The sequence below is a fragment of the Schistocerca americana genome, chromosome 1 (assembly GCF_021461395.2).
Source record: "Schistocerca americana isolate TAMUIC-IGC-003095 chromosome 1, iqSchAmer2.1, whole genome shotgun sequence".
In the NCBI taxonomy this organism is placed as follows: domain Eukaryota; kingdom Metazoa; phylum Arthropoda; class Insecta; order Orthoptera; family Acrididae; genus Schistocerca; species Schistocerca americana.
This window is the reverse complement of record NC_060119.1, coordinates 1,047,329,436-1,047,357,064: the sequence shown is the minus strand read 5'-3', so window position 1 is coordinate 1,047,357,064 and position 27,629 is coordinate 1,047,329,436. Positions and strand designations below refer to the sequence as shown.

Here is a 27,629-nt window from a genome sequence, read left to right as displayed (position 1 = left end):
CAGGCAGAAGTACTTAGATACACACAAAGATTTGAAAATCCGCATAAACTGGAGGAAATTAATCATACTTTCATGTATAAATGTTATCTGCATATTAACGTAGGTCAAATATGTGTACAAAGACTTGCAGTTTACTCAAACACACTTGCAATTGATCTAGCTCTTGAGTCATAAACACACATCCGTAAAATCTCAGAAATTATCACCACAATACAAGACTTTATAATATCATACCTCGACATTTTTCAACATGATAAAAAGCGCCTCAGATCAAACGGATATCAACTTCGTTCTTTAAAAATAAGAGCCCAATTTTTTATTACATATTTATGAAGTACGTAAAGAAATATGAATGTTTTAGTTGGACTGGCAGGTGTTGCGGAAGTATGGTATACCACAGAAGCTCTTAAACATCATAAAAGATCTATATGATGTCTACAAATGTTGTGTACTCCACAAGGGAAATATGACAGAGCCCATAAAAGTAACAACTGGAGTTCGGCAGGGTTGCGTTTTGTCACCAACACTTTTTTCTACTTGTTCTAGACTCTGTTATGAGAAGAGTCACAGCGGCAGGAGACGAGGAATCCAGTGGGGGATCCATGAACGTCTGGAGGATTTGGATTTTGCAGACGACATAGTTTTATTGGCTCAAAGGCTGACTGACATGCAAGCTAAATTAAACTTGCTGAAAGAAGAAGCAGCGACTGCTGGCCTCCAGATAAATACAGGCAAAACAAAGGAAATGAAAGTAAATTCAGGGAACATGGGGGTGCCACTGTTAATAGGTGAGCAGCGGGTGGAGACTGTCAACTCATTCCTGTATCTGGGTAGTATAGTGACGGAAGATGGTGGAGCCGGAGATGACGTGAAAAACCGCATTAAAAAGGCAAACGCTGTATTTGTATATAATATGGAAAAATAGAAATATCACATATAAAACAAAAATCCGCATTTTAACACAAATGTGAAGGCTGTCCTCCAGTACGCCAGTGAAAGCTGGAAAATGGATAAAAAGATAACATCCCAGTTACAAAGCTTCATAAATAGATGTCTTCGACGCATCATGAATATCTGGTGGCCAGAAAAAATATGTAATGAGGGGCTCTGGCGAATAACAAACCAGATACCTATAGAATACCAGATACGAGCGAGAAAGTGGGGTTGGTTGGGCACACCTTGCGAAAACCAGATGGAGCCATCGAGAAAAAGGCATTGGAAGGGAATCCCCAGGGAACAAGGAAGAGAGGAAGACCAAGGGGCACCTGGAAGAGAACAGTGGAAGGGGAAGCAAAAAGAGTTGGTAAGACCTGGGCAGAATTGAGGCAAATGGCCAAAGACAGAGACGGATGGCGAGTTCTGGATGCCCTACGCCCCCCTAGGGGCCAAAGGAATTAAGTCAAGTTTATGCTACTACAAGGAGAATGTGTGACTAAAAATCAGAAGTACGTTTGGAATTCGGCTAAAATCGGAAAGCAATTACGTCTGTTGCTCGTCTTAGCTGACAAATTTACGAAAGTAGTGTTAAGCATTCATTGCAGCTAAATGTATAAAGTAGTGCTCTTAGGTTCTGCCTAACTACACCATCGCAAATTGCGACATATGCAAAATTGAAGTAGATACTTACTGTGAGTTAGTATGGGCAGAGGTAATTGTTGGCAACAAGAATAATATAATAATTGGATCCTTTTACTGACCTCCCAAATCAGATGATACAGTTGCTGAAAGGTTCAAAGAAAACTTGAGTTTGATTTCAAACACGTACCCGACTCATACGATAATAGTTGGTGGTGACTTTAATTTACCCTCGATATGTTGGCGGAAATACATGTTTCATTCCGGAGGTACGCGTAAAATATCATCCGAAATTGTGCTAGACGCATTCTCTGAGAATTATTTCGAGCAGTTTGTTCATGGCCGGCCGTTGCGGCCGTGCGGTTCTACGCTCTTCAGTCTGGAACCGTATGACCCCCACAGTCGCAGGTTCGAATCCTGCCTCGGGCATGGATGTGTGTGCTGTCCTTAGGTTAGTTAGGTTTAAGTAGTTCTAAGTTCTAGGGGACTGATGACCACAGATGTTAAGTCCCATAGTGCTCAGAGCCATTTTTTATCCAGTTAGTTCACGAGCCCACGCGAATAGTAAACGGTTGTGAAAACACACTTGATCTCTTAGCAACAAATAATCCTGAGTTAATTATGAGCGTCAAAACCGATTCAGGGATAATGAACACAAGGTTGACATAGCGAGATTGCATATTGTAACCCCCACGAACCATGGACCTTGCCGTTGGTGGGGAGGCTTGCGTGCCTCAGCGATGCAGATGGTCGTACCGTAGGTGCAACCACAACAGAGAGGTATCTGTTGAGAGGCCAGACAAAAATGTGGTTCTTGAAGAGGGGCAGCAGCCTTTTCAGTAGTTGCAGGGGCAACAGTCTGGATGATTGACTGATCTGGCCTTGTAACATTAACCAAAATGGCCTTGCTGTGCTGGTACTGCGAACGGCTGAAAGCAAGGGGAAACTACAGCCGTAATTTTTCCCGAGGACATGCAGCTTTACTGTATGATTAAATGATGATGGCATCCTCTTGGGTAAAATATTCCGGAGGTAAAATAGTCCCCCATTCGGATCTCCGGGTGGGGACTACTCAAGAGGACGTCATTATCAGGAGAAAGAAAACTGGCGTTCTACGGATCGGAGCGTGGAATGTCAGATCCCTTAATCGGGCAGGTAGGTAAGAAAATTTAAAAAGGGAAATGGATAGGTTAAAGTTAGATATAGTGGGAATTAGTGAAGTTCGGTGGCAGGAGGAACAAGACTTTTGGTCAGGTGATTACAGGGGTAATGCAGAAGTAGGTTTAATAATGAATAAAAAGATAGGAGTGCGGGTTAGCTACTACAAACAGCATAGTGAACGCATTATTGTGGCCAAGATAGACACAAAGCCCATGTCTACTACAGTAGTACAAGTTTATATGCCAACTAGCTCTGCAGATGATGAAGAAATTGATGAAATGTATGACGAGATAAAAGAAATTATTCAGGTATTGAAGGGAGACGAAAATTTAATAGTCATGGGTGACTGGAATTCGTCAGCAGAAAAAGGGAGAGAAGGAAACATAGTAGGTGAATATGGATTGGGGGGAAGAAATGAAAGAGGAAGCCGGCTTGTAGAATTTTGCACAGAGCACAACTTAATCATAGCTAACACTTGGTTCAAGAATCATAAAAGAAGGTTGTATACCTGGAAGAATCCTGGAGATACTAAAAGGTATCAGATAGATTATATAATGGTAAGACAGAGATTTGGGAACCAGGTTTTAAATTGTAAGACATTTCCAGGGGCAGATGTGGATTCTGACCACAATATATTGGTTATGAACTGCGGATTGAAACTGAAGAAACTGCAAAAAGGTGGGAATTTAAGGAGATGGGACCTGGATAAACTGAAAGAACCAGAGGTTGTAGAGAGTTTCAGGGAGAGCATAAGGGAATAATTGACAGGAATGGGGGAAAGAAATACAGTATAAGAAGAATGGGTAGCTCTGAGGGATGAAGTAGTGAAGGCAGCAGAGGATCAAGTAGGTAAAAAGACGAGAGCTAATAGAAATCCTTGGGTAACAGAAGAAATATTGAATTTAATTGATGAAAGGAGAAAATATAAAAATGCAGTAAATGAAGCAGGCAAAAAGGAATACAAACGTCTCAAAAATGATATCGACAGGAAGTGCAAAATGGGTAAGCAGGGATGGCTAGAGGACAAATGTAAGGATGTAGAGGCTTGTCTCACTAGGGGTAAGATAGATACTGCCTACAGGAAAATTAAAGAGACATTTGGAGAGAAGAGAACCACTTGTATGTATATCAAGAGCTCAGATGGTAACCCAGTTCTAAGCAAAGAAGGGAAGGCAGAAAGGTGGAAGGAGTATATAGAGGGTTTATACAAGGGCGATGTACTTGAGGACAATATTATGGAAATGGAAGAGGATGTAGATGAAGATGAAATGGAAGATAAGATACTGCGTGAAGAGTTTGACAGAGCACTGAAAGACCTGAGTCGAAACAAGGCCCCGGGAGTAGACAACATTCCATTAGAACTACTGATGGCCTTGCGAGAGCCAGTCATGACAAAACTCTACCATCTGGTGAGCAAGATGTATGAGACAGGCGAAATACCCACAGACTTCAAAAAGAATATAATAATTCCAATACCAAATAAAGCAGGTGTTGACAGATGTGAAAATTACCGAACTATCAGTTTAATAAGTCACAGCTGCAAAATACTAACGCGAATTCTTTACAGACGAATGGAAAAACTAGTAGAAGCGGACCTCGGGGAAGATCAGTTTGGATTCCATAGAAATGTTGGAACACGTGAGGCAATACTAACCTTACGACTTATCTTAGAAGAAAGATTAAGAAAAGGCAAACCCACGTTTCTAGCATTTGTAGACTTAGAGAAAGCTTTTGAAAACGTTAACTGGAATACTCTCTTTCAAATTCTGAAGGTGGCAGGGGTAAAATACAGGGAGCGAAAGGCTATTTACAATTTGTACAGAAACCAGATGGCAGTTATAAGAGGCGAGGGGCATGAAAGGGAAGCAGTGGTTGGGAAAGGAGTGAGACAGGGCTGTAGACTCTCCCCGATGTTATTCAATCTGTATATTGAGCAAGCAGTAAAGGAAACAAAAAAAAATTCGGAGTAGGTATTAAAATTCATGGAGAAGAAGTAAGAACTTTGAGGTTCGCCGATGACATTGTAATTCTGTCAGAGACAGCAAAGGACTTGGAAGAACAGTTGAACGGAATGGACAGTGTCTTGAAAGGAGGATATAAGATGAACATCAACAAAAGCAAAACGAGGATAATGGAATGTAGTCAAATTAAATCGGGTGATGCTGAGGGAATTAGATTAAGAAATGAGACACTTAAAGTAGTAAAGGAGTTTTGCTATTTAGGGAGTAAAATAACTGATGATGGTCGAAGTAGAGAGGATATAAAATGTAGACTGGGAATGGCAAGGAAATCGTTTCTGAAGAAGAGAAATTTGTTAACATCGAGTATAGATTTAAGTGTCAGGAAGTCGTTTCTGAAAGTATTTGTATGGAGTGTAGCCATGTATGGAAGTGAAACATGGACGATAACCAGTTTGGACAAGAAGAGAATAGAAGCTTTCGAAATGTTGTGCTACAGAAGAATGCTGAAGATAAGGTGGGTAGATCACGTAACTAATGAGGAGGTATTGAATAGGATTGGGGAGAAGTTTGTGGCACAACTTGACTAGAAGAAGGGATCGGTTGGTAGGACATGTTTTGAGACATCAAGGGATCACAAATTTAGCATTGGTGGGCAGCGTGGAGGGTAAAAATCGTAGAGGGAGACCAAGATATCAATACACTAAACAGATTCAGAAGGATGTAGGTTGCAGTAGGTACTGGGAGATGAAGAAGCTTGCACAGGATAGAGTAGCACGGAGAGCTGCATCAAACCAGTCTCAGGACTGAGGACCACAACAACAACAACAACCCCCAAGTCCCCGATAAATATACCTATTCAAAAAAGCGTATAAAAATTCACATCGCGCCTTCCTGAGAAACGATCTCCGCTCATTCCAGATTAATAATATAAGTGTAGACCAGATGTGGCTTAAATTCAAAGAAATATTATCGGCAGCAATTGAGAGATTTACACCAAATAAATTAACAAACGACAGAGCTGATCCTCCTTGGTACATAAAACAGGTTAGAACACTGTTGCAGAAACAACGAAACAAGCATTCCAAATTTAAACAGACGCAGAATCCCCAAGGTTGGCGATCTTTTACAGAAGCTCGAAATTTAGCGCGGACTTCAGTACGAGATGCCTATAACAGTTTCCACAACGAAAGGTTGTCTCGAAAACTGGCAGAAAAACCAAAGAGATTCTAGTCGTATGTGAAGTATGTTAGCGGCAAGAAACAATCAATGCCTTCTCTGCGCGATAGCAATGGAGATACTATCGAAGACAGTGCTGCCAAAGCAGAGTTACTAAACACAGTCTTCCGAAATGCCTTCACAAAAGAAGACAAAGTAAATATTCCACAATTCGAATCAAGAACAGCTGCCAACATGAGTAACATAGAAGTAAATATCCTCGTAGTAGTGGAGCAACTTAAATCACTTAATAAAAGCAAGTCTTCTTGTCCAGACTTTATACCAATTAGGTTCCTTTCGAAGTATGCTGATGTATTAGCTCCATACTTAACAATCATGTACAACCGTTCGCTCGACGGAAGATCCGTACCCAAAGACTGGAAAGTGGCACAGGTCACACCAATATTCAAGAAAGGTAGTATGAGTAATTCACTAAATTACAGGCCCATATCGTTAATGTCGATATGTAGCAGGAGTTTAGAAATATATTGTGATAGAACATTATGAATTACCTCGAAGAAAACTGTCTATTGACACAAAGTCAACATGGATTTAGAAAAGATCGCTCCTGAGAAACACAACTAGCTCTTTATTCACATGAAGTGTTGAGTGCTATTGACAAGGGATTTCAGATAGACTCAGTATTTCAGGATTTCCAGAAGGTTTTTGACACTGTACCACACAAGCGGCTCGTATTGAAATTGTGTGCTTATAGAATATCATCTCAGTTATGTGACTGGATTTGTGATTTCCTGTCAGAGAGTTCGCAGTTTGTAGTAACGGATGGAAAGTCATTGAGTAAAACAGAAGTGATTTCTGGCGTTCTCCAAGGTAGTGTTATAGACCCTTTGCTGTTTCTCATCTATATAAACGATTTGGGAGACAATCTGAGCAGCTGTCTTCGGTTGTTTGCAGATGACGCTGTCGTTCATCGACTAATAAAGTCATCAGAAGATCAAAACAAACTGCAAAACGATTTAGAAAAAATATCTGAATGGTGCGAAAAGTGCCAGTTGACCCAGAATAACGAGAAGTGTGAGGTCATCCACATGTGTGCTAAAAGGAACTCGTTAAACTTCGGTTACACGATAAATCAGTCTAATCTGAAAGCCGTAAATTCAACAAAATACCTAGGTATTACAATTACAAACAACTTAAATTGGAAGGAACACATAGAAAATGTTGTGGGGAAGGCTAACCAAAGACTGCGTTTTATTGGCAGGACACTTAGAAAGTGTAACAGACCTACTAAGGAGACTGCCTACACAACGCTTGTCCGTCCTCTTTTAGAATACTGCTGCGTGGTGTGGGATCCTTACCAGATAGGACTGACGGAGTACATCGAAAAAGTTCAAAGAAAGGCAGCACGTTTTGTATTATCGCGAAATATGGGAGAGAGTGTCACAGAAATGATACAGGATTTGGACTGGAAATCGTTAAAAGAAAGGCGTTTTTCGTTGCGACAGAATCTTCTCACGAAATTCCAACCACCAACTTTCTCCTCCGAACACGAAAATATTTTGTTGACACCGACCTACATAGGGAGCAACGATCACCACGATAAAATAAGGAAAATCAGAGCTCTTATGGAAAGATATAGGTGTTCATTCTTTCCACGTGCTATAAGAGATTGGAATAATAGAGAATTGTGAACGTGGTTCGATGAACCCTCTGTCAGGCACTTAAATGTGATTTGCAGATTATCCATGTAGATGTAGATGTAGAATAAAAAGCCAAATATTTGGGACAGGCAAGAGTGCTTATATCATTGCTGTTTGTTGTACTAACAACAATTTAAATTGTGCTCTTAGGCTCCTGCCTAACCGCACTCTTAGGAATCGTGGTGTATTCAGTAAAGAAGTCCAATATTCGAAAAGGAATATATCATTGCTGGTTGTTTCACTAACAGCAATTTCATCTTTCGTTTTTCAGTCAGACTAAAGCAACAAAATGGAAGGAACTCACTACTGAGAGATCACATTTTTATATGTAAATAACATCGAATATTGCAGAATATACTTACGTTACATGTATAAGAAATTCTCAGAACTTGTCACAAATGAGGGGAGGAAAAGAAAAGGATTTGCGTGTACACAGTTTCGAATCTGTTGCCTTTTGCATTGCAACAGTATGTATCTAATCTCTAACTATAACATCACAACTACAATTTACTGCAAGAATGTTTTTAAATTGTTGGTAGAAGGCATAGTTAACTACTACAGACAATGCGTTATTTCCCTAATTAACTATAACTAATCACACATAGAGAGAAAACCTTCATTGCACCTTTGTCTTAAAATGCATACAGTCATAATACGAAAGTTATAACATTAAAACAACCGAAATATGATGAACCCGATATGGTGTCTGAAACGTAGCTAGTGAGGGCAGACACATGACCACTTTCGGATGTTAGCCAACTGCCAGACATATGTAGTGGTTAATAAAAAAGAGAAGAAAAATAAGAGAGAAGAAAAGAGGTTGAAAATGTGGAAGAAATCGTGAATAAAAAGGAGGTTTTAAAATCGTAAATGACCGTGAAAAAAAGGGAAAGAATGAAAAGCAAATCGGACTTCGTATTACAGAAAAGCTATTGTTGGGGTGGTCCTTGTGGCGTTTTTGAGCAAAAGTTAAACCAATTTCCACTACAAAAAGTATTGAAAAAGAACAGAGAATAACGAAATGTAACTGACAGGGGGAAATGACGTAGATAAGAGTTCATCCTTTACCAGGTAAACTTGTCTTCTTTCGTGCGGCGTCCAGGTCTTCAAAAATCTCTTTCATTTCTGCGTGAAAAGTCTGCTCCGAAATCTTGCAATCGTCCAGGAATCACTAATTTATACCAATTAAAATCATCTTGATACTGTATGCAATTTAATTTACTTTGCTACTTCCATCCTCCGAATTTCGTAACAACTTCCACAATATGTCTACACATTAAAATCAGATCAAGACTAGCTAATAGGTTTTTTTACGTCTTCATCAGATCACGTCTGCCTTCAGCTTTGGCTATCAAGAGACAATTAAGAAACGAATAGAAAACAAAAAAAGAGTTACAATTTTAGTAGTTTCTCTGCCGTCGAGCGCTCATACCGCTGCGACGGGATATTTTTTATCTGAGGGAACGAGTGTATCGCGGCGATATTCAAAAGTCCCGCTACATCGCCCCCTCCACTGTCACGCTAAAACATTTAGCGTGGCAGGCTAGCAAACCTAAAAGTCAATATATGCATATTTTCATTGGAAAGGCCACGTGCATCCATAGCGGATAATCTTTCCCAACACTTACTTTCTAAACCTATATACTAAATACAATTATTACAGTTTTGATCCTTTTTACACAATTAATATATATTTACTTACAGTTTGTTTGGACATGCTGCTCGCCAGCGCAGTTGATGTTGTGCGCTTCAAGCGTTGGTTTCCCATTGCATCTCTGGCAGCATGTAGTCTTTGCGCATGCGCAATAGCGTCACTGAATTTCGCGTGCGGCAGTTTCAAAATCGCTGTGTTATGACAATCTTGCACAGTATTCACTTTCACATAGTGTTCATTACAAGTTGTTATTCCAGCAAGATTGAGCGTGTGCGTGATCTGAAGCAACGTCCATGTCTTCTGTTACGACACAACACTCCAGGTCCTTGTGCGTTTTCATGACTATTGTATTCGGGGCATATATGGTCGATGTAGTTTTTAGCCTCCACATCGCCTACGACAGGTGCTGAGTTTATTGTCTCCAAAGCATCTGAAGGCTGGCCAGGAACAACGGCGTCGATGTTCGCAAAGGTAGGTGTATCATCACGTTGTTTACACTCGCCGACAAACGTTCAATTGCAGTGTGAAAATCCTCATTATCGTCGAAGTAAATTGCAGTTTATATCGATTTACAAACAGTTATTTGGTTTATGCACCATGAGTTTCACAAATAACACAAAATTCGTCGTTTATAACGTTCACAGTTTAACACAGTTTGCAACACTTTTTTGCCATATTTACATTTTAACAAAGTTCACTTTGTCCAAGCATGTTTACATCGTTAATTCTGAAAGCTTACATTTTGTGGTCACATTTCAAAATATGTTGACAATATGCAAAGTTTTAATACATATACAAATACATATAAATTTACAAGAATCTGCATGTGAAATATTTACACTAAAAAAAAGTCCCATTGGCTTTCTCTTATTGGGGTATTATTTTTTTTTTTTAATTCAGGTTTGGGCATGCCAAATGATATCAGGCTTAACATTTAAAGCACGGGCTTTCCTTCATTTATTATTTATCTCTTTCTTTTGATTCCATATCTTGGCTAGTGGTTGACCAAGCTTGTAATGCCATACTCAGTTTTCTTCATATCTTTTTATTCATACCTGAAAGTTTACTGTCATACTATATATTCTTACATTCCATAAACAAACAATACCCAGCTGCAGGAGGTGGTAGGATAATGGAGAAAGAAAGAAAGATAGACTGGAAGAAACTATTCACTACCTAAAAACTACCAAATCCTACAGCTAATACATAAAAAAGAGAACATAATATATTATAACGTTTGCATCACCTTCAAGAGGTGTGTGAAAGGAGGTGCTTACAATTTACCAAATCAAATCATGGGTAAATATAAGTGTCCTTACGTCAAGTCTGTGTAGTGTAACATCATGACAGATTCTCTGTTTGTGTTGTGATTGTTCATATGACTTAGTGTATTATACCTTAACAAATCCTTGCATGAGTGAATCGCATATCTGCACAGTACTTCCTCAATATCTCCACTTCTTGTGGATACCGTCTATACAAATGGAAAATGTATCTCAGAGATTGTCTCTCTCATAATGTGTATTATATAATGACATATCAAATTTCCTCTCAAGAGTTCAACCATGAACTTTCTTCTACTTTAATGAAGGTTAAACATTATGTATGTTGTATATATATATATATATATATATATATATATATATATATATATATATATATAAAATTTCTTTCTATAAAACACAAATAAAGAATGTAGTCTTATAATTGACTGTAAAATGTCTCTTTCTCAGTGCCTGTTGCTCGACGTCGGCTGCACGGGTGGTCACTTCTCCTTTGCACTTACCTTGCATCGCCTGAAAAGTCAAATGTTGTCTTCAACATAGATGTAATTTTGTCATCTGTTCGCTTAAGCGGAGGTGTTGTACGAGTTGCAAAAACAGCCTTAATAACTCTCCTATCTTTTGCTTCCTCAGGGTTTTCTGTCATATGTAAGTATAAGTATAATAAAGGCTAACATGGCACTAAATTTCACTTTCGTAAAAAAAAAATTTATACAAATGTATTCACACGAGGGCTGTGTAAAAACTATATTTCTTCCAACTTAAGTTCCTTAAAATATCATTCTCCTGTCTGAACACGAACTATAAATGTTTTCTTCCGTACAATGGCTTAACAAAACTTAACGAAAGGTTACTAAGTTACACTTCGGAAATAAATTAAAGCTTATGTGTTTACGAGTCACATTCTTATTACACTTCTTTCAACAGCTGTAATCATCATTATGTTCACTCTGCTTTTCTTGCATTCGTTCATTTTCGAGGGCACTGTAAATAGATTCACCTTTATCGCCTTGTACTCACGTGTTCTAACTCATCACAAATGTTTTCTTTCAAACTGAAATTCTTATGTAATCTTAAAGATGTAGACTGTTTACTCACTTCTCTATGTAGCACAATATTACCAAAACATTCTCACTCATTCCTTACTCACATATTCATCATAATATATATATATCCTTATACATTAAACATATTCCTCATCAAACATTAATATATCACATATGTGGGGCCATTTGGAACTTCCATTCTCATAAAACTCCAATAATATTTTCCTCAAATAATCTCTTGTCTCCATCAACTACTTCACAGTAACTTACATTCTTATATTAACTTAAATATTAACTCATTCATACTGATCATTCATTCTTACATCCTCATTCATTCTGCTACATACCTATGTCATTACTGATCTAAATAGCTATTATCTCCTGTCATTAGAGTGTCTTTAAATAACTAACTAATTGTTGATTCACCTTATAATTTACAATTAACAACAAATGTAACCCGTGTAGGTCTCGTTCCTATGTGAATATCTTTTCTCATTCAGTAAGTGTACTCACCTGGGTTTACATTCTCTTCGTAATTATGTATACAAGTGTAACTGCAGTATATAATTTCCATAAATGAATGTTTGTGTTCTTAGGCTGTATAACTTAATGTTCGTGTATTCAATACAAATATTTATGATCTCGTTTTCACAGCAACTTGCTCATGTTCAAATTAGTTGTCATTATATTATGTTGTTTTAGTGCACAAAGGGTTTCAAATGTCTGTGGGGATGCAGCCCCCTCGGCTTGTGAGATAATGGGTATTCTAGGGAGTAACAACCTGGGTGAGGTATGCTATTCTGAAAGGACCTGAATATAATAGCTGCCATTTTCTGTTCAGTTGTTTTAACTTTGTAGACTTGGGATGTGAATGCAAAAGAACAAGGTCATCAACCTGATAGGTTTGTGTATTTGTAACATGTTTGTCATACTTCTCTTTCCTGATCTTGGCTTTATTACACAACATAGTGTATGCCTGTCTTACTTTCTCTTCCAAAGGTGTATGTGTTGTGGGTGCGGTTAGCTTTGGAATGGGCGTAGGCCACTTGTTCTGTTCAGGTTTGTTTAATTATAATTCCTGTGGTGGGTATCCTGTTGAGGCATGAGGCAAATTGTTTACTATCTGCTCAAAGAGTGCTAAAAATTCGATCCACTTCGTGTGTTTGCGAGGTGAATGTATTCTCATGAATTGACCAAACTCTCTAAAAATCCTTTCTACGGTGTTCCCTTCTGGGTGAAATGCTGATGTAAGAATATGTTTGATGTTATGTGTGGCAACAAAAGATTTCCATTTTCTTCCCGTAAAATAGGGCCCGTTATCCGCGATAATGCTGTGGGGTTTGCCAAACCTTGTAAAGTAACTGTTAGTCAAACGTCTAGTAATAGCAGATGCGTTGACAGTGCGGATAGCATACAATTTTAAGTATCTTGAGAAGACATCAAATACAGCAACGATGTATTTCACACCTCCACGAGCTCTGGGATAAGGTCCGGCGATATCCAACGTTACTAACTCCAAAGGTCGGGTTGGTACAATAGGATGTAATTCATTCAAAGATGATCGGTTGGAAAATTTTGCTTTTTGGCAGATGATACATTTACGAACAATTTGCAACACTCTCCGACGCAGATTGGGAAAATAATAGTACTGTACTATTTTATCAGTGCATTTGGTGACTCTGTAGTGTCCCCAAGTTTTGTGTGTGAACAGAATAAAATCGTCAACATGCGCGTCGGGTAGACAAACACACCAATGGTGCGAGTCTGGGGTACGCCTATGAAAAAGTACATTTTTGTGTATTGTGTAATATTTTTGTAAATATGAAGAAGGATCTGTACGTAATTTCTTTTTGATATTTGACCACCTGGGGTCGGTGTCCTGAAGTGAAGCAAAGTTCTTGCACATATTGCGGTAGTATGGGGCGTATGTACCATCATGCATAAGTAAGATGTTAAAGTCTGATGTTTGCTCGGAAAGTTCCGAAAAATCCTGTATGCCTTGGGGCAAACGGGACAGGGCATCGGCTACTACGTTTGATTTACCTTTAATGTAAATACACTCCTGGAAATGGAAAAAAGAACACATTGACACCGGTGTGTCAGACCCACCATACTTGCTCCGGACACTGCGAGAAGGCTGTACAAGCAATGATCACACGCACGGCACAGTGGACACACCAGGAACCGCGGTGTTGGCCGTCGAATGGCGCTAGCTGCGCAACATTTGTGCACCGCCGCCGTCAGTGTCAGCCAGTTTGCCGTGGCATACGGAGCTCCATCGCAGTCTTTAACACTGGTGGCATGCCGCGACAGCGTGGACGTGAACCGTATGTGCAGTTGACGGACTTTGAGCGAGGGCGTATAGTGGGCATGCGGGAGGCCGGGTGGACGTACCGCCGAATTGCTCAACACGTGGGGCGTGAGGTCTCCACAGTACATCGATGTTGTTGCCAGTGGTCGGCGGAAGGTGCACGTGCCCGTCGACCTGGGACCGGACCGCAGCGACGCACGGATGCACGCCAAGACCGTAGGATCCTACGCAGTGCCGTAGGGGACCGCACCGCCACTTCCCAGCAAATTAGGGACACTGTTGCTCCTGGGGTATCGGCGAGGACCATTCGCAATCGTCTCCATGAAGCTGGGCTACGGTCCCGCACACCGTTAGGCCGTCTTCCGGTCACGCCCCAACATCGTGCAGCCCGCCTCCAGTGGTGTCGCGACAGGCGTGAATGGAGGGACGAGATTAGATTAGATTAGATTAGATCAATACTAGTTCCATGGATCATGAATACGACACTTCGCAATGATGTGGAACGAGTCGAATTTTCCAATACATGACATAATTAGGTTAATTTAACAACATACTTAAGTTAATATAACAACTTTATTTTTTGTGTTTTTTTGTTTTTCTTTATTTTTTATTTTTATTTTTTTATTTATTTTTTTAATATTTTTGTTTTTTTTCTTAATTATATCTAAAAATTCCTCTATGGAGTAGAAGGAGTTGTCATTCAGAAATTCTTTTAATTTCTTCTTAAATACTTGTTGGTTATCTGTCAGACTTTTGATACTATTTGGTAAGTGACCAAAGACTTTAGTGCCAGTATAATTCACCCCTTTCTGTGCCAAAGTTAGATTTAATCTTGAATAGTGAAGATCGTCCTTTCTCCTAGTATTGTAGTTATGCACACTGCTATTACTTTTGAATTGGGTTTGGTTGTTAATAACAAATTTCATAAGAGAGTATATATACTGAGAAGCTACTGTGAATATCCCTAGATCCTTAAATAAATGTCTGCAGGATGATCTTGGGTGGACTCCAGCTATTATTCTGATTACACGCTTTTGTGCAATAAATACTTTATTCCTCAGTGATGAATTACCCCAAAATATGATGCCATATGAAAGCAATGAGTGAAAATAGGCGCAGTAAGCTAATTTACTAAGATGTTTATCACCAAAATTTGCAATGACCCTTATTGCATAAGTAGCTGAACTCAAACGTTTCAGCAGATCATCAATGTGTTTCTTCCAATTTAATCTCTCATCAATGGACACACCTAAAAATTTGGAATATTCTACCTTAGCTATATGCTTCTGATTAAGGTCTATATTTATTAATGGCGTCATACCATTCACTGTACAGAACTGTATGTACTGTGTCTTATCAAAATTCAGTGAGAGTCTGTTTACAAGGAACCACTTAGTAATTTTCTGAAAGACAGTATTGACAATTTCATCAGTTAATTCTTGTTTCTCAGGTGTGATTACTATACTTGTATCATCAGCGAAGAGAACTAACTTTGCCTCTTCATGAATATAGAATGGCAAGTCATTAATATATAATAAGAACAACAAAGGATCCAAGACTGACCCTTGGTGAACCCCATTCTTGATAGTTCCCCAGTTTGAGGAATGTGCTGATCTTTGCATGTTACGAGAACTACTTATTTCAACTTTCTGCACTCTTCCAGTTAGGTATGAATTAAACCATTTGTGCACTGTCCCACTCATGCCACAATACTTGAGCTTGTCTAGCAGAATTTCATGATTTACACAATCAAAAGCCTTTGAGAGATCACAAAAAATCCCAATGGGTGGTGTTCGGTTATTCAGATCATTCAAAATTTGACTGGTGAAAGCATATATGGCATTTTCTGTTGAAAAACCTTTCTGGAAAGCAAACTGACATTTTGTTAGTACTTCATTTTTACAGATATGTGAAGCTACTCTTGAATACATTACTTTCTCAAAAATTTTGGATAAAGCTGTTAGAAGGGAGATTGGACGGTAATTGTTGACATCAGATCTATACCCCTTTTTATGCAAAGGTATAACATAGCATATTTCAGTCTCTCAGGGAAAATGCCCTGTTCCAGAGAGCTATTACACAGGTGGCTGAGAATCTTACTTATCTGTTGAGAACAAGCTTTTAGTATTTTGCTGGAAATGCCATCAATTCCATGTGAGTTTTGGCTTTTAAGCAAGTTTATTATTTTCCTAATTTCAGAGGGAGAAGTGGGTGAGATTTCAATTGTATCAAATTGCATAGGTATGGCCTCTTCCATTAACAGCCTAGCATCTTCTAATGAACACCTGGATCCTACTATATCCACAACATTTAGAAAATGATTATTAAAAATATTTTCAACTTCTGACTTTTTGTTCGTAAAGTTTTCATTCAATTTGATGGTAATACTGTCTTCCTCTGCTCTTGGTTGACCTGTTTCTCTTTTAATAATATTCCAAATTGTTTTAATTTTATTATCAGAGTTGCTGATTTCAGACATGATACACATACTTCTGGATTTTTTAATAACTTTTCTTAATATAACACAGTAGTTTTTATAAGTTTCTGGGTCACTACTCTTTCTTGCTGTCAGATACATTTCCCTTTTCCGGTTACAAGATATTTTTATACCCTTAGTAAGCCATGGTTTGTTACAAGGTTTCTTACGAGTATATTTAACTATTTTCTTGGGGAAGCAGTTTTCAAATGCATTTACAAAAATGTCGTGAAATAAATTATATTATAAATTGGCATCAGGTTCACGGTACACCTCATCCCAGTCTAACTGCTGTAGGCTTTCCCTGAAATTTGCAATTGTTAAATTGTTGACTGAACGTACTACTTTGGAGGACTGTTTAGTATTGCTGAATGGAGCTATGTCATATATTGTAACTAGCTGTGCACCATGATCAGAAAGACCATTCTCAACAGGCTGAGCATTTATCTGGTTAAACTTATCTTGGTCTATAAAGAAGTTATCTATCAGTGAGCTGCTATCCTTTACCACCCGAGTAGGAAAATCAATAACGGGTGTCAAATTGAAAGAACCGAGTAATACTTCAAGGTCATTTTTCCTATTACCCTCTTTCAGAGAATCTACATTGAAGTCCCCACAAATAATAATTTGCTTCCCCCTGTCTGACAGATAGCACAACAAGGAGTCCAAATTTTTCGGAAATAGATGAAAATTTCCTGATGGGGACCTATATACAGTTACGATTATAAATGTGCCTTTATTTAATTTAAGCTCACAGGCACATGCTTCTATATGTTTCTCTACACAAAACTTTTTTGTTTCTATACTTTTTGCACTATGATAACTTTTGACATATATGGCAACTCCTCCTTTCTCCATATTTTCTCTCATTACATGTGCAGAGAGCTTATAACCACTTACATTTACCTTATCCATATCAGTAACAATGTGATGCTCAGACAGGCATAGTATATCTATTTCATTGTCAGCTTCTAAATCTTCCAAACAAACCAGAAGCTCATCTACTTTATTCTTTAAACTCCCAATATTTTGATGAAATATACTTACATTATTTTTAATTATACTTTTATGAGAACCTTTCCTTATTCTAACATTTGCAGTACTCTCCTGTCTGAGTTTCTCATTGTGCTTAGGCCTAGTTCCTATACCAGTGGTCACATGGTGTTCAGAGAGGCAGATTATGTCAATTGGGTTAGGTGACTTTAGTTCATCAATGCAATTACCTACGACTGAGATACAACTTGGTGGAGATAAAATTTCTGGTGATTGGTGAAAATTTATAATTGATAGCTGTGATTGGTGATCCAATGTGCTAGAATTGTGCTGTTGAATTTCTTTCCTAAACTGAAGATTTGTTTCAATCCTGACCTCTTGTAGAACTTGACATCTTTCTGTCTTACCTATCCTAAAAAAGGTGCTGCTCCAACACCTGTAACCACTGGTATTTTACCATTCATGGCAGTGCCTCCCCCCCTTAAATTTCCTGCTATTACCCCAGCCAGTTTCCCCTTCCCTTTCTTGTTGAGATGTAGGCCGTGCCTGGTATAGTCCCACCTACTGAGATAATCAACAGGAACCACACCAATATGAGCCCCCGCACCTGACACAAGCAGCCGTTCCAACTCCAACTTAACTCTCCCAACAGAAGATTTCAAATGAGGCCAGTCATGGCGTCTCAGGACAGATACAAATTCAACATTGGTGTGTCTCGATGCCGACGCAATCTTTACCAGGTCACACTCTATACTGTACCCAGGATCTCTGTCGATGCTGTTCCCTGGCCCTCCCACAATAACCACGGTGTCTTCCCTGGTAAATCCTTTACAGAGTGAGCCTAAATCCTCTGTCACCTGATCCAGACTAGCACTTGGTTTGAAAAAATTTGTGACCTGGTATTCTGGTCCTAATTCCTCCTGCAGAAGTTGGCCTACACCTCTGGCATGAGAACTGCCTAACAACAAAACTTTCTTCCTTTTCGATGACTTTCCTACATTCTTTTTCAATTTCCTATTGAAAGTTTGTTGTGTCCTGTCTACACCTACCTCTGCTTGAGGCTCATCAGTTTCTAACTGAAGCAACAGGTCAAACTTATTTTTGACATTCACCACAAAACTGTCAGACTTAGTTCTAGGCCTGTTCCTTCTGCTACCTGTTGCCACTTCCCACCTCTCTTTGCCCTTCTCCCTCCTTAACCTGTCCAGATCTTCCCTAGCCTGATCTAGCTCAGCCTGAAGGGCAGCAATTTTCCCCTCCTGTTCCACTATCTTCCTATCTCTGCTGCAAATCCTACATAACCACTGATGAGCCTGATCCACTTTCCCAACACCCACGCCACTGCAGTCCCCCCAGTGAAAAAAACTACTGCATCCATCACACCAAACCCCGGAACTAACAATTCTACGGCACGTCAGGCACTTCTCACTCATGGCAAAAATAATACTTTAGCTAGAATAAATCAATTAAATTACCGAAAATCAAAAAAGACGTTACAAGAATTAAGCCTATTCACAAATGTATATAAGCAAGTTTCTGATTTAAAATTCCGCTGGTTTTCTGAGATCTGTATTAAAAAAAACGAAGGTATACGCTATTTATTATATATTTCACTCGATGGAATGAAAAAATGGCAATTAAACGAGATACTTTAACTTTGATTCTCCAAAAACGTTACGAGAATAGGCCTATAAACAAATGTATATAGGCAAGTTTCTGATATAAAGTTACGCTGTTTTTCTGAAATCTGTATTAAAACAATGAAGTTATACGCTATTTACGGTAGTTTACTTATTTGTTACCGAGAAACTAGTTAAATTACCTTGAAACAATAAACAAACACGTTTACAAAATTTAAGCCTAAGCACGACTTCGCGAGGTTACGATCTTTTCGTGTTTTCTGAAAAAATACGCAAATAAAAGTCAAACCTTTAACGGCAAGACTAAACGATACACTAATGCACGTATTTAATTTGTTGTCAGCGTTAAACTAAATTATATTCCTGTCTAAATCACTTAACTTTCTGGAAATGGTTTCTGGCGTCACTTACTCGGCGGCCATCTTGGAACAGTTGGAGAGGTGTCGTCTTCAGCGATGAGAGTCGCTTCTGCCTTGGTGCCAATGATGGTCGTATGCGTGTTTGGCGCCGTGCAGGTGAGCGCCACAATCAGGACTGCATACGACCGAGGCACACAGGGCCAACACCCGGCATCATGGTGTGGGGAGCGATCTCCTACACTGGCCGTACACCACTGGTGATCGTCGAGGGGACACTGAATAGTGCACGGTACATCCAAACCGTCATCGAACCCATCGTTCTACCATTCCTAGACCGGCAAGGGAACTTGCCGTTTCAACAGGACAACGCACGTCCGCATGTATCCAGTGCCACCCAACGTGCTCTAGAAGGTGTAAGTCAACTACCCTGGCCAGCAAGATCTCCGGATCTGTCCCCCATTGAGCATGTTTGGGACTGGATGAAGCGTCGTCTCACGCGGTCTGCACGTTCAGCACGAACGCTGGTCCAACTGAGGCGCCAGGTGGAAATGGCATGGCAAGCCGTTCCACAGGACTACATCCAGCATCTCTACGATCGTCTCCATGGGAGAATAGCAGCCTGCATTGCTGCGAAAGGTGGATATACACAGTACTAGTGCCGACATTGTGCATGCTCTGTTGCCTGTGTCTATGTGCCTGTGGTTCTGTCAGTGTGATCATGTGATGTATCTGACCCCAGGAATGTGTCAATAAAGTTTCCCCTTCCTGGGACAATAAATTCACGGTGTTCTTATTTCAATTTCCAGGAGTGTAATTTCGAAGCTGTATTCTTGGAGTGAAAGGCACCACCGGGTGAGCCGTGAATGAAGCAATTTGCATGATAGCAAGAAAGAAAGGGCTTGGTGGTCTGTGTATATGCGAGTATGTTTACCCCAAAGAAGTAGCGAAACTTACGGAATGCCCAAATAATGGCAAGAGCCTCCCGTTCCGCCACCGAGTATGACCTCTCGCACTCAGTGAGCGTGCGGCTCGCAAAACTTATCGGTTTCATGACAGATTGTCTTAATTCGGATTGAATTTGAAATAGAAAAGCTCCAAGGCCGTATGATGACGAATCCGTGGCTAGGCAAAAATCTGACGTCATGTCAGGGTGGCAGAGGAGGGGTGCGTTCACCAATGCATCTTTAATAGCCTGAAAATCAGCTTGGCTAAACTCTGTCCATCTCCAAATTGCGTTCTTTTTCAGTAAAGTTAGCAGGTGAGAGCTGTTCAGAAGCTGTTTTGAAACAAACTTCCGAAAGAAAGAAGATAAACCTAAGAATGCTTTCAACTGTTTGCGGTTTTGTGGAGGATGGAAATTACGAAAAGCATCAATCTTCTTAGAATCGGGACGAATGCCTTCCGGCGAGACAATATGGCCTAAAAACTTTATTTCACGCCTTCCTACTTTGGACTTCGAAAGATTTACTGTGACTCCAGCTTGTGAAAATTTAAATAAAATTTGCTGTAACAGATCAATACGTTCCTCCCACGTATTTGTTGCCACGACAATGTCATCGACGTACGCCGTGACGCGTGACAACAAACACGGGCCGAGAACGGCGTCAAGCGCCTCGATAAACACGCCCGCGCTTACGCGCAAACCAAAAGGCAACACACAAAACTGATAACTGCGCCCTTCACAAAGGAAAGCAGTGTATTTACGACTGTCATTGTGAAGGGACACCTGCCAGTACGATAAGCTGAGGTCAATATTAGTTAGGTATTGTACATTATCCAAGTTGACGGGTCTTGTGTTAACTGGTATAATAATTTTGTTGATTTCACGTGCGTCTAGCACCAATCTGACATTGCCATCTTGCTTGCCTACCGCCAGGATAGGACTGCAGTAAGGGGAATGTGATTTTTCTATGACACCCCAGGTCAACATACGCTCGATTTCACGTAAAACTGCAGGTTTCTTCGCTCATGGAATATTATAATGTGTCCTAGAATAAGTCTTATGTGGCTTAACATCCATTTTGTAGCTATAACCTCTGATTACACCAGACCTCTCACTGAAAACTTGTGCATAATCACATAATAATTTGTACAATTCTTCTTGCTGTTGTTTCGTTAAATAGTCAGATTCGACACATTTCTGATACAATAAATCCTGCTCAGTCTCCTGATAGTCTGAATCTTCAGGTGTTAAATTACATACACTAACTATGGTAGGATATACCAATTGAAATTGACTTACTTCGTAATGTTTTTGTCGTGGTTCAATCGTCTTGTTAAGTTCAACATTAATTAGTTGTTCTCCTACGGATAATTGACATATGCCATTACTTAAATCTATGATTGCTTTGTGTTCATTCAAAAAATCCATCCCTAGGATGCAGTGTACGATAAGCTTGTCTACAATCAGAAAATTACACTTGAACTGTGTATTGGAAAATGTGAAGTTAACAAGGGCTTGCATGCGTATGTTCTTAGATTTAGTACCTGTGGCACTAACCACGTGGCAATTCTGTACAGGTAATGTAGGTATGTTTATAATTTGTTTCAATTCATTATAGAATGCGGTTGACATCACACTTGCAGCAGCACCAGTACCGATTGGCGCCCACGCGTCAGCTGATGGCGCGCTGCAATTGTTATTGCTACTTCGTGGCGGGGAGTGCATAACTGTACTGGGGACCGGCGGTGGATTCCGTGGAGGGTTATGATTTGTCATGCGTGAATTTTGTGTGTTCCACATATTCTGTCGGTGATTGTTGGGATTGTTATTGTTTTGGTGGTAATTATGTCTGTTATATGTCATGTTCCTGTCAAAGTAGCCCGGGTTGTACCGGTTATTCTCACGTCTCCTATTGTTGTTGTTGTTGTACTGTCTGTAATTTTCATTTTGCTTGTAGTTACCATTTTTATATGGGTGATAATTATTGTTGTTATTATTATTCCACGAATTTCTGCGGTTGTTCCTACTGTCATACACGTTTCCATTTGAATATGTTTTGCGCGCAGGCATCGTATTGTGTCGCTGCGCGGACGGATGGTTCCACCAACCACCGTCACTACGGTTCCTTTGGGGTGGGTGCTGATTTTGGTTAGTAATATGAGTAAAATTTGAATGGCATGAATTGCCTCTGTAAACTACGTCCATTTTATCTAAGAAGTTTAAAAAACTCTTAATGTCATTCTCCGGTACTCCTATTAATCTGTCTCGGTATGCCGGCCGAAGTGGCCGTGCGGTTATAGGCGCTGCAGTCTGGAACCGCGAGGCCGCTACGGTCGCAGGTTCGAATCCTGCCTCGGTCATGGATGTGTGTGATGTCCTTAGGTTAGTTAGGTTTAACTAGTTCTAAGTTCTAGGGGACTAATGACCTCAGAAGTTGAGTCCCAAAGTGCTCAGAGCCATTTGAACCATTTGTCTCGGTATGGAACGGGTAAGTGGCTCTTTAAAGTGTCAATTATCGCTGGTAAGTCGGCTGGTTTGGACCAGTACAGTGTCTTGTCTAGGTACCTCTCAAAGTATTGTCTTAATGTCTCTTTTTTAGGGTCATAGGTCTCGGGGTTGCACACTTCTCTCCTTAGACTCTGTTGCTCATTCTCGGACCAGAATTCCTCCAAGAAGGCTTGTTCGAACTGTTCAAACGTAAGGCACCGCCGTTTCATAGCGGCACCCCACTTAGCTGCTCGTCCTCTCATGAGATTGGTGACGTATCTGATTTTATCGACTTCTGACCAACTACGTGGAAAAACACCGTCAAATGATCTAATAAACACAATAGGGTAGACATTGTGCTTGTCCTCACTGGAAAATGTCTGGAAATGCCCATGTCTTACAAACGTGTCATCGGCCATGCCGGTTGGCATAACTGTATTGACGTAGTTTGTGTCACTTGCTACTCTAGGTGTCGTATCGTAATATTGCTCGTTTGGTGGAAAAGAAAGCGGCACATTGTAATTTTGATTGGAAATAGGTGATTCCACAATAGGTGTTCTGTCTGTGTCATTAGCCATGGTTTTAGCTGTTTTGTCGTTCCCTGACGATGCGTTTGCACCAATCACCAAACACGGCACAACATTGTCTCGTAATTTAGTCACTTCGTCTTCTATGTGTTTTGTCTCGTCTTTAACATGTGTCTTTGCTTTTGAAAGTATATCCTGTGTAATTGTTTCAAGTTTTTTGTCCAGATAGTCGTCACACAATTTACATTCATGTACAATTCTTTCTGCCATGTTGGTGTCGTTGTTTAGTGACGCGAGATCCGCTCGTTTTTCTAATTTTTCTATATTTTCTTTGAGGTGGGTTTGTTCAAGAACTACCATTGTGAGCTGTTGGGTAATATTTCCCACTTCTTCAGTCAGCTTTTCTTGGGTGGAGCTAGCTGAAGTGTGGGCCTGAGCTAACTCTTCCACACGAGTGTTCACTTCCTGCTCCACATTAACTTTTGAGTTAACTGATTCTCACATCGGGTGATATTGTTTTTTGTTTCATGTGTGAATGTAACCAAAGTTTCTTCTTGTTTAGTGACTCGATCGGACAATGTCTCAAATCGCTGGCTGAGCTGTTGAGTGGTGTTATTTAATTCTGTCATCTGTTTTGTTGTCCGTTCAAAATTTTCGGTCATAGTATGGTTTAATATGTCAATTTTCTGACTAACGTCTCGATTCATGTCTGCAAATAACTCTAATAGTCAGTCCAGTTTGTAAGTTTCCTGTGTCCGATTTCTGTCACATTGCTGAATTTGTCTCATATTCGGTTCTGACATTGATGTTAGCAATGGCGCTGATGGTCTAGTCTCGCATCCACTCCACATTTCGTCATTTAAAGTCGCCATCTGTGTATTATCACAAATGTTGCGAGTTTGAGGCAAAATCATTGCACTGATCTGTGAACTCGTCCATGGAGGGAAACGCGGACTTTCTTGTTGGTTGCACGATGAATCTAGTTCACTTAACTCATCTGCCGAAACTATCTCTACCTTACCTTCTTCCATTGTAATAGGATGTATAATCGTAAGTCAAAAAGGGAATAATATAAGTCTGATTAATAAAAATTTGACTCAAATTTAGGATGAAATATTTTCTCGTCAATGTAATTGATTGCTCTATTGCAAACAATGGTTGAGAAAGATGCAGCAGGGCGTCCAAATTTTTCGTAACAAATGACTGTTTGGCGGTCAAATTCACGATCTTCATATGCAGCTACAACAATACTATAATTACCACAAACTACAATAGAGATAGATAATTTTGGAAAAATCTAGAAGAAAACTACAGGATGTGTGGAAAGGGAAAAATGGATTCTGCAGTTGGCTATTGAATGTTTGAATGAAACATAATTGTGTGACTCACCATTAAATTTTCTGTCCTGCAGCGGCTGGTCAAACACTTCTGCGTAAATCGTATTCGTCAAAATATGGATTTTCTTAATACATCTCCATCGGATAATCACCAAAAGGTCTCAGAATAACAGTTTTGCATCAATATATTCCATGAAAAGAAAACAGATTGAATTAGTTACGTACATCTGATCTGTCACCTCTTTTGTGGAGTGGATTGATGAGTGCTGTAATAAAACTGATTATGATGAGATAAATGTACTAACCTATCCTGGATCATATGAAGTTAACGATACAACACCGAAGAGATGAAAACCAAAAATCCACTATTACATATCTATGCAAAAATGTTTAAATGTCAATGTTTATGAATACTTAACGTAATTACAATGATGATTATGGACTTCTCATAAAAGATAGACAATTAATTATATTTTATTTATGAAATGTATGTTCCAAAGATTGTTTAGCATAAATAGATCGATATCTGGTAGTAATATCTTTGCTACATCTCGTTAAGGCCCGTCCACACACAACGATATGTCTGCGCAAATGTCTGCGCAAATTACATCTGCGCAGACAGATTGTTGCGTGTGGACAGAAGATTTGCACCAACCTGAGGTGTGTGCAAACCTGGAAGTTTGAGTTGGAGGTTTGAGCGACACCTCTCAAATCTGTGGGTTCAAACCACATCTGTGCAGACAAGTTGGAGCGTGTGGACAGGAGATCGCCGCAAATCTGGCGCGAAACAGCTGTTTGCTCAGTCTAGTGTTTGTATTTGTGCGCACAGGGCATTAAAATGTCTGATGCTCGTCAGTGTTCTCGAGACTTTGTAAGTGAATTCATTGAAATAGAAACCACCCATGTTTTTGGGATATTAAAGTAAAGAATATAGTGACTGAGACAAAAAGACAGCAGCATACAATGCACTAATTGAAAAACTGCAGGTATTATTTCACTCAACTCTTCTTTCGATATTGCAGTTGAAAATTCCAAATCCTTGTAGCTCCTTTATGTTGCTAGGAATCTTTATATTCCCGTCAACCATTCATGAGGAGAAATTGCCCTTCTCTATACAAGTATTTTTTCTCATAATATGAGGGGTTACAAGCTTTAAGAGATAATTATAAGTTTCGACATCCATCCGCAAATAATTTCGCCAGTCGTTAGGTTCGCCCTGCAACTCTCGCAATAAATTTACGTGAGAAAACTGCTTTCGCTTTAGCAGCCACTGTCTACACCAATTTGACCGCTTTCTCTGTTTCCTGTGGTTGGTCTGAATGTTTCTTGCAACACAAGTTGCGAACACAGACCACAACAGAACTTCCTCCATTTCTGTATTTCAAAATAACTGAATTAAATTTTTGACGTTTACGGGGAGAGTAGTCGCTTGCCGCCGATATTTCTTTTCTACACCGACAGATGGCGGGCGAGTAGTAGATTGGGGTTTGTGTCGTGTGAACACACCACATTTGCAGCGATCTTTTGCATGTACAGACATCTATGCCGATGTCTCCGCAGACAGATCGTTGCGTGTGGACAGGGCTTTAGAGATAAACAGGGTGAGCACAAAGTCTTGCCCTAATTATAAAAATTTATAACAGAATAACCGTTTGACATAATAAGTTACATTTGATTCCGTTACATAGGTTAGTGTTACTAGTTGTTGTGACCAATAGATGTCAGTAGTGCTCTACAACACCGACGCGGTCTGTTAGGTCACGCTAGTCGCTGGCGAAATGGTGTTGAAGCGGGAGAAAGCGCAATGTGTGCTTTGGTTTCACGAAACGAAATCGCCCATCAGTATTCAGCGTAAATTTCGGGCTTCTTACGGACGCAGTCCTCCTGATGTTAAATAAATAAAGCGATGGTACGCAAAGTTTAACGAAAAAGGCAGCATTGAAGATCGTCCTCGAAGTGGCAGGCCTCATGTGTGTGCTGCAACTGTTGATCGTGTTCGGCAATCGTTTTAACGGAGTCCGTCTAAATCAACTCGTCAAGCAACACGTGAACTTCAAATACCGCAAGCAAGTGTGGAGAAGATTCTTCATGAAAGGCTTAAGTTGCATGCTTACAAAGTGCAAATCGTGCTGGCCTTGCAACCGAATGAGTTGCTGACATGTGCTGAATTTGCAACTGAGATTCTCAACATGATTGATGGCGCTAACGATTACTTAAATCGTATATGCTTTACCGAAGAGTACACCTTTCATGCCAGTGGAATGTTAAATAGGCGTAATATGCGTATATGGGGTTCAGAGTCTTCACACGCTACTGTACAGTTACAGCGAGACAGCGGAAAAGTGAATGTTTGGTGCGGCCTCACGCATAACAAGGTTTTTGGACCGCTAACATTTACTTAGACGTTTTGCAACAGTTCATTGCTCCACAGTCAGAAGAATATCAACCATGGATAATTTTCCAGGAAGATGGAGCACTGGGCTTTGATAGTGCATGATTTCCTGGATGAAACATTTCCGGATCGTTGGACTGGAAGGAACGGTCCAACATCCTGGTCACCCCACTCTCCAGATATTACGCCCATTGACTTTTTTTCTGGGGCTATATCAAAGACAGAATCTTCATCACACCAGTTGCTGACGTCGACGAACTGAAGGCTAGGATACAAGCAACTGTGACAGAACATATGTTACGAAACACCTAGCGGGAACTGGAATACCATCTCTACATTCTCTGAGCTACGAAGGGATCACACGCTGAGGTTTACTAACGTAAGTGGTCTTGAAAAATACTAGTAACACTAACCTGTGTAACGGCATTAAATGTAAGTTGTTATGTCAAGCGGTTATTCTGTAATAAATTGTTATAATCAGGGCAAGACTTTGTGCTCACCTTCTATATTGGTTCTTTTGCGCTATTGGTTGTGCGAGGATGGAGAACGTGTTTTACTGATTTGTATTTGTGAAGTGAAAGGACTGTAAATGTATGTGTAGTTCTGCA

At 39.8% G+C, this 27,629-nt stretch overlaps 1 protein-coding gene across 1 annotated transcript; it reads right to left on the bottom strand.

Annotated features, from left to right (window-relative positions):
• Positions 1-11,693: 11,693 nt before the first annotated feature.
• On the bottom strand, positions 11,694-23,999 carry LOC124596179 (putative uncharacterized protein DDB_G0286901). Its single transcript, XM_047135223.1, has 5 exons — positions 23,835-23,999; positions 23,223-23,757; positions 21,914-22,488; positions 11,968-12,030; positions 11,694-11,807 (listed from the first exon to the last, which is right to left on the bottom strand). Exons 1-5 carry the CDS (start codon positions 23,997-23,999, stop codon positions 11,694-11,696), a joined length of 1,452 nt encoding a protein of 483 aa, XP_046991179.1.
• Between the last annotated feature and the right edge of the window lie 3,630 nt (positions 24,000-27,629).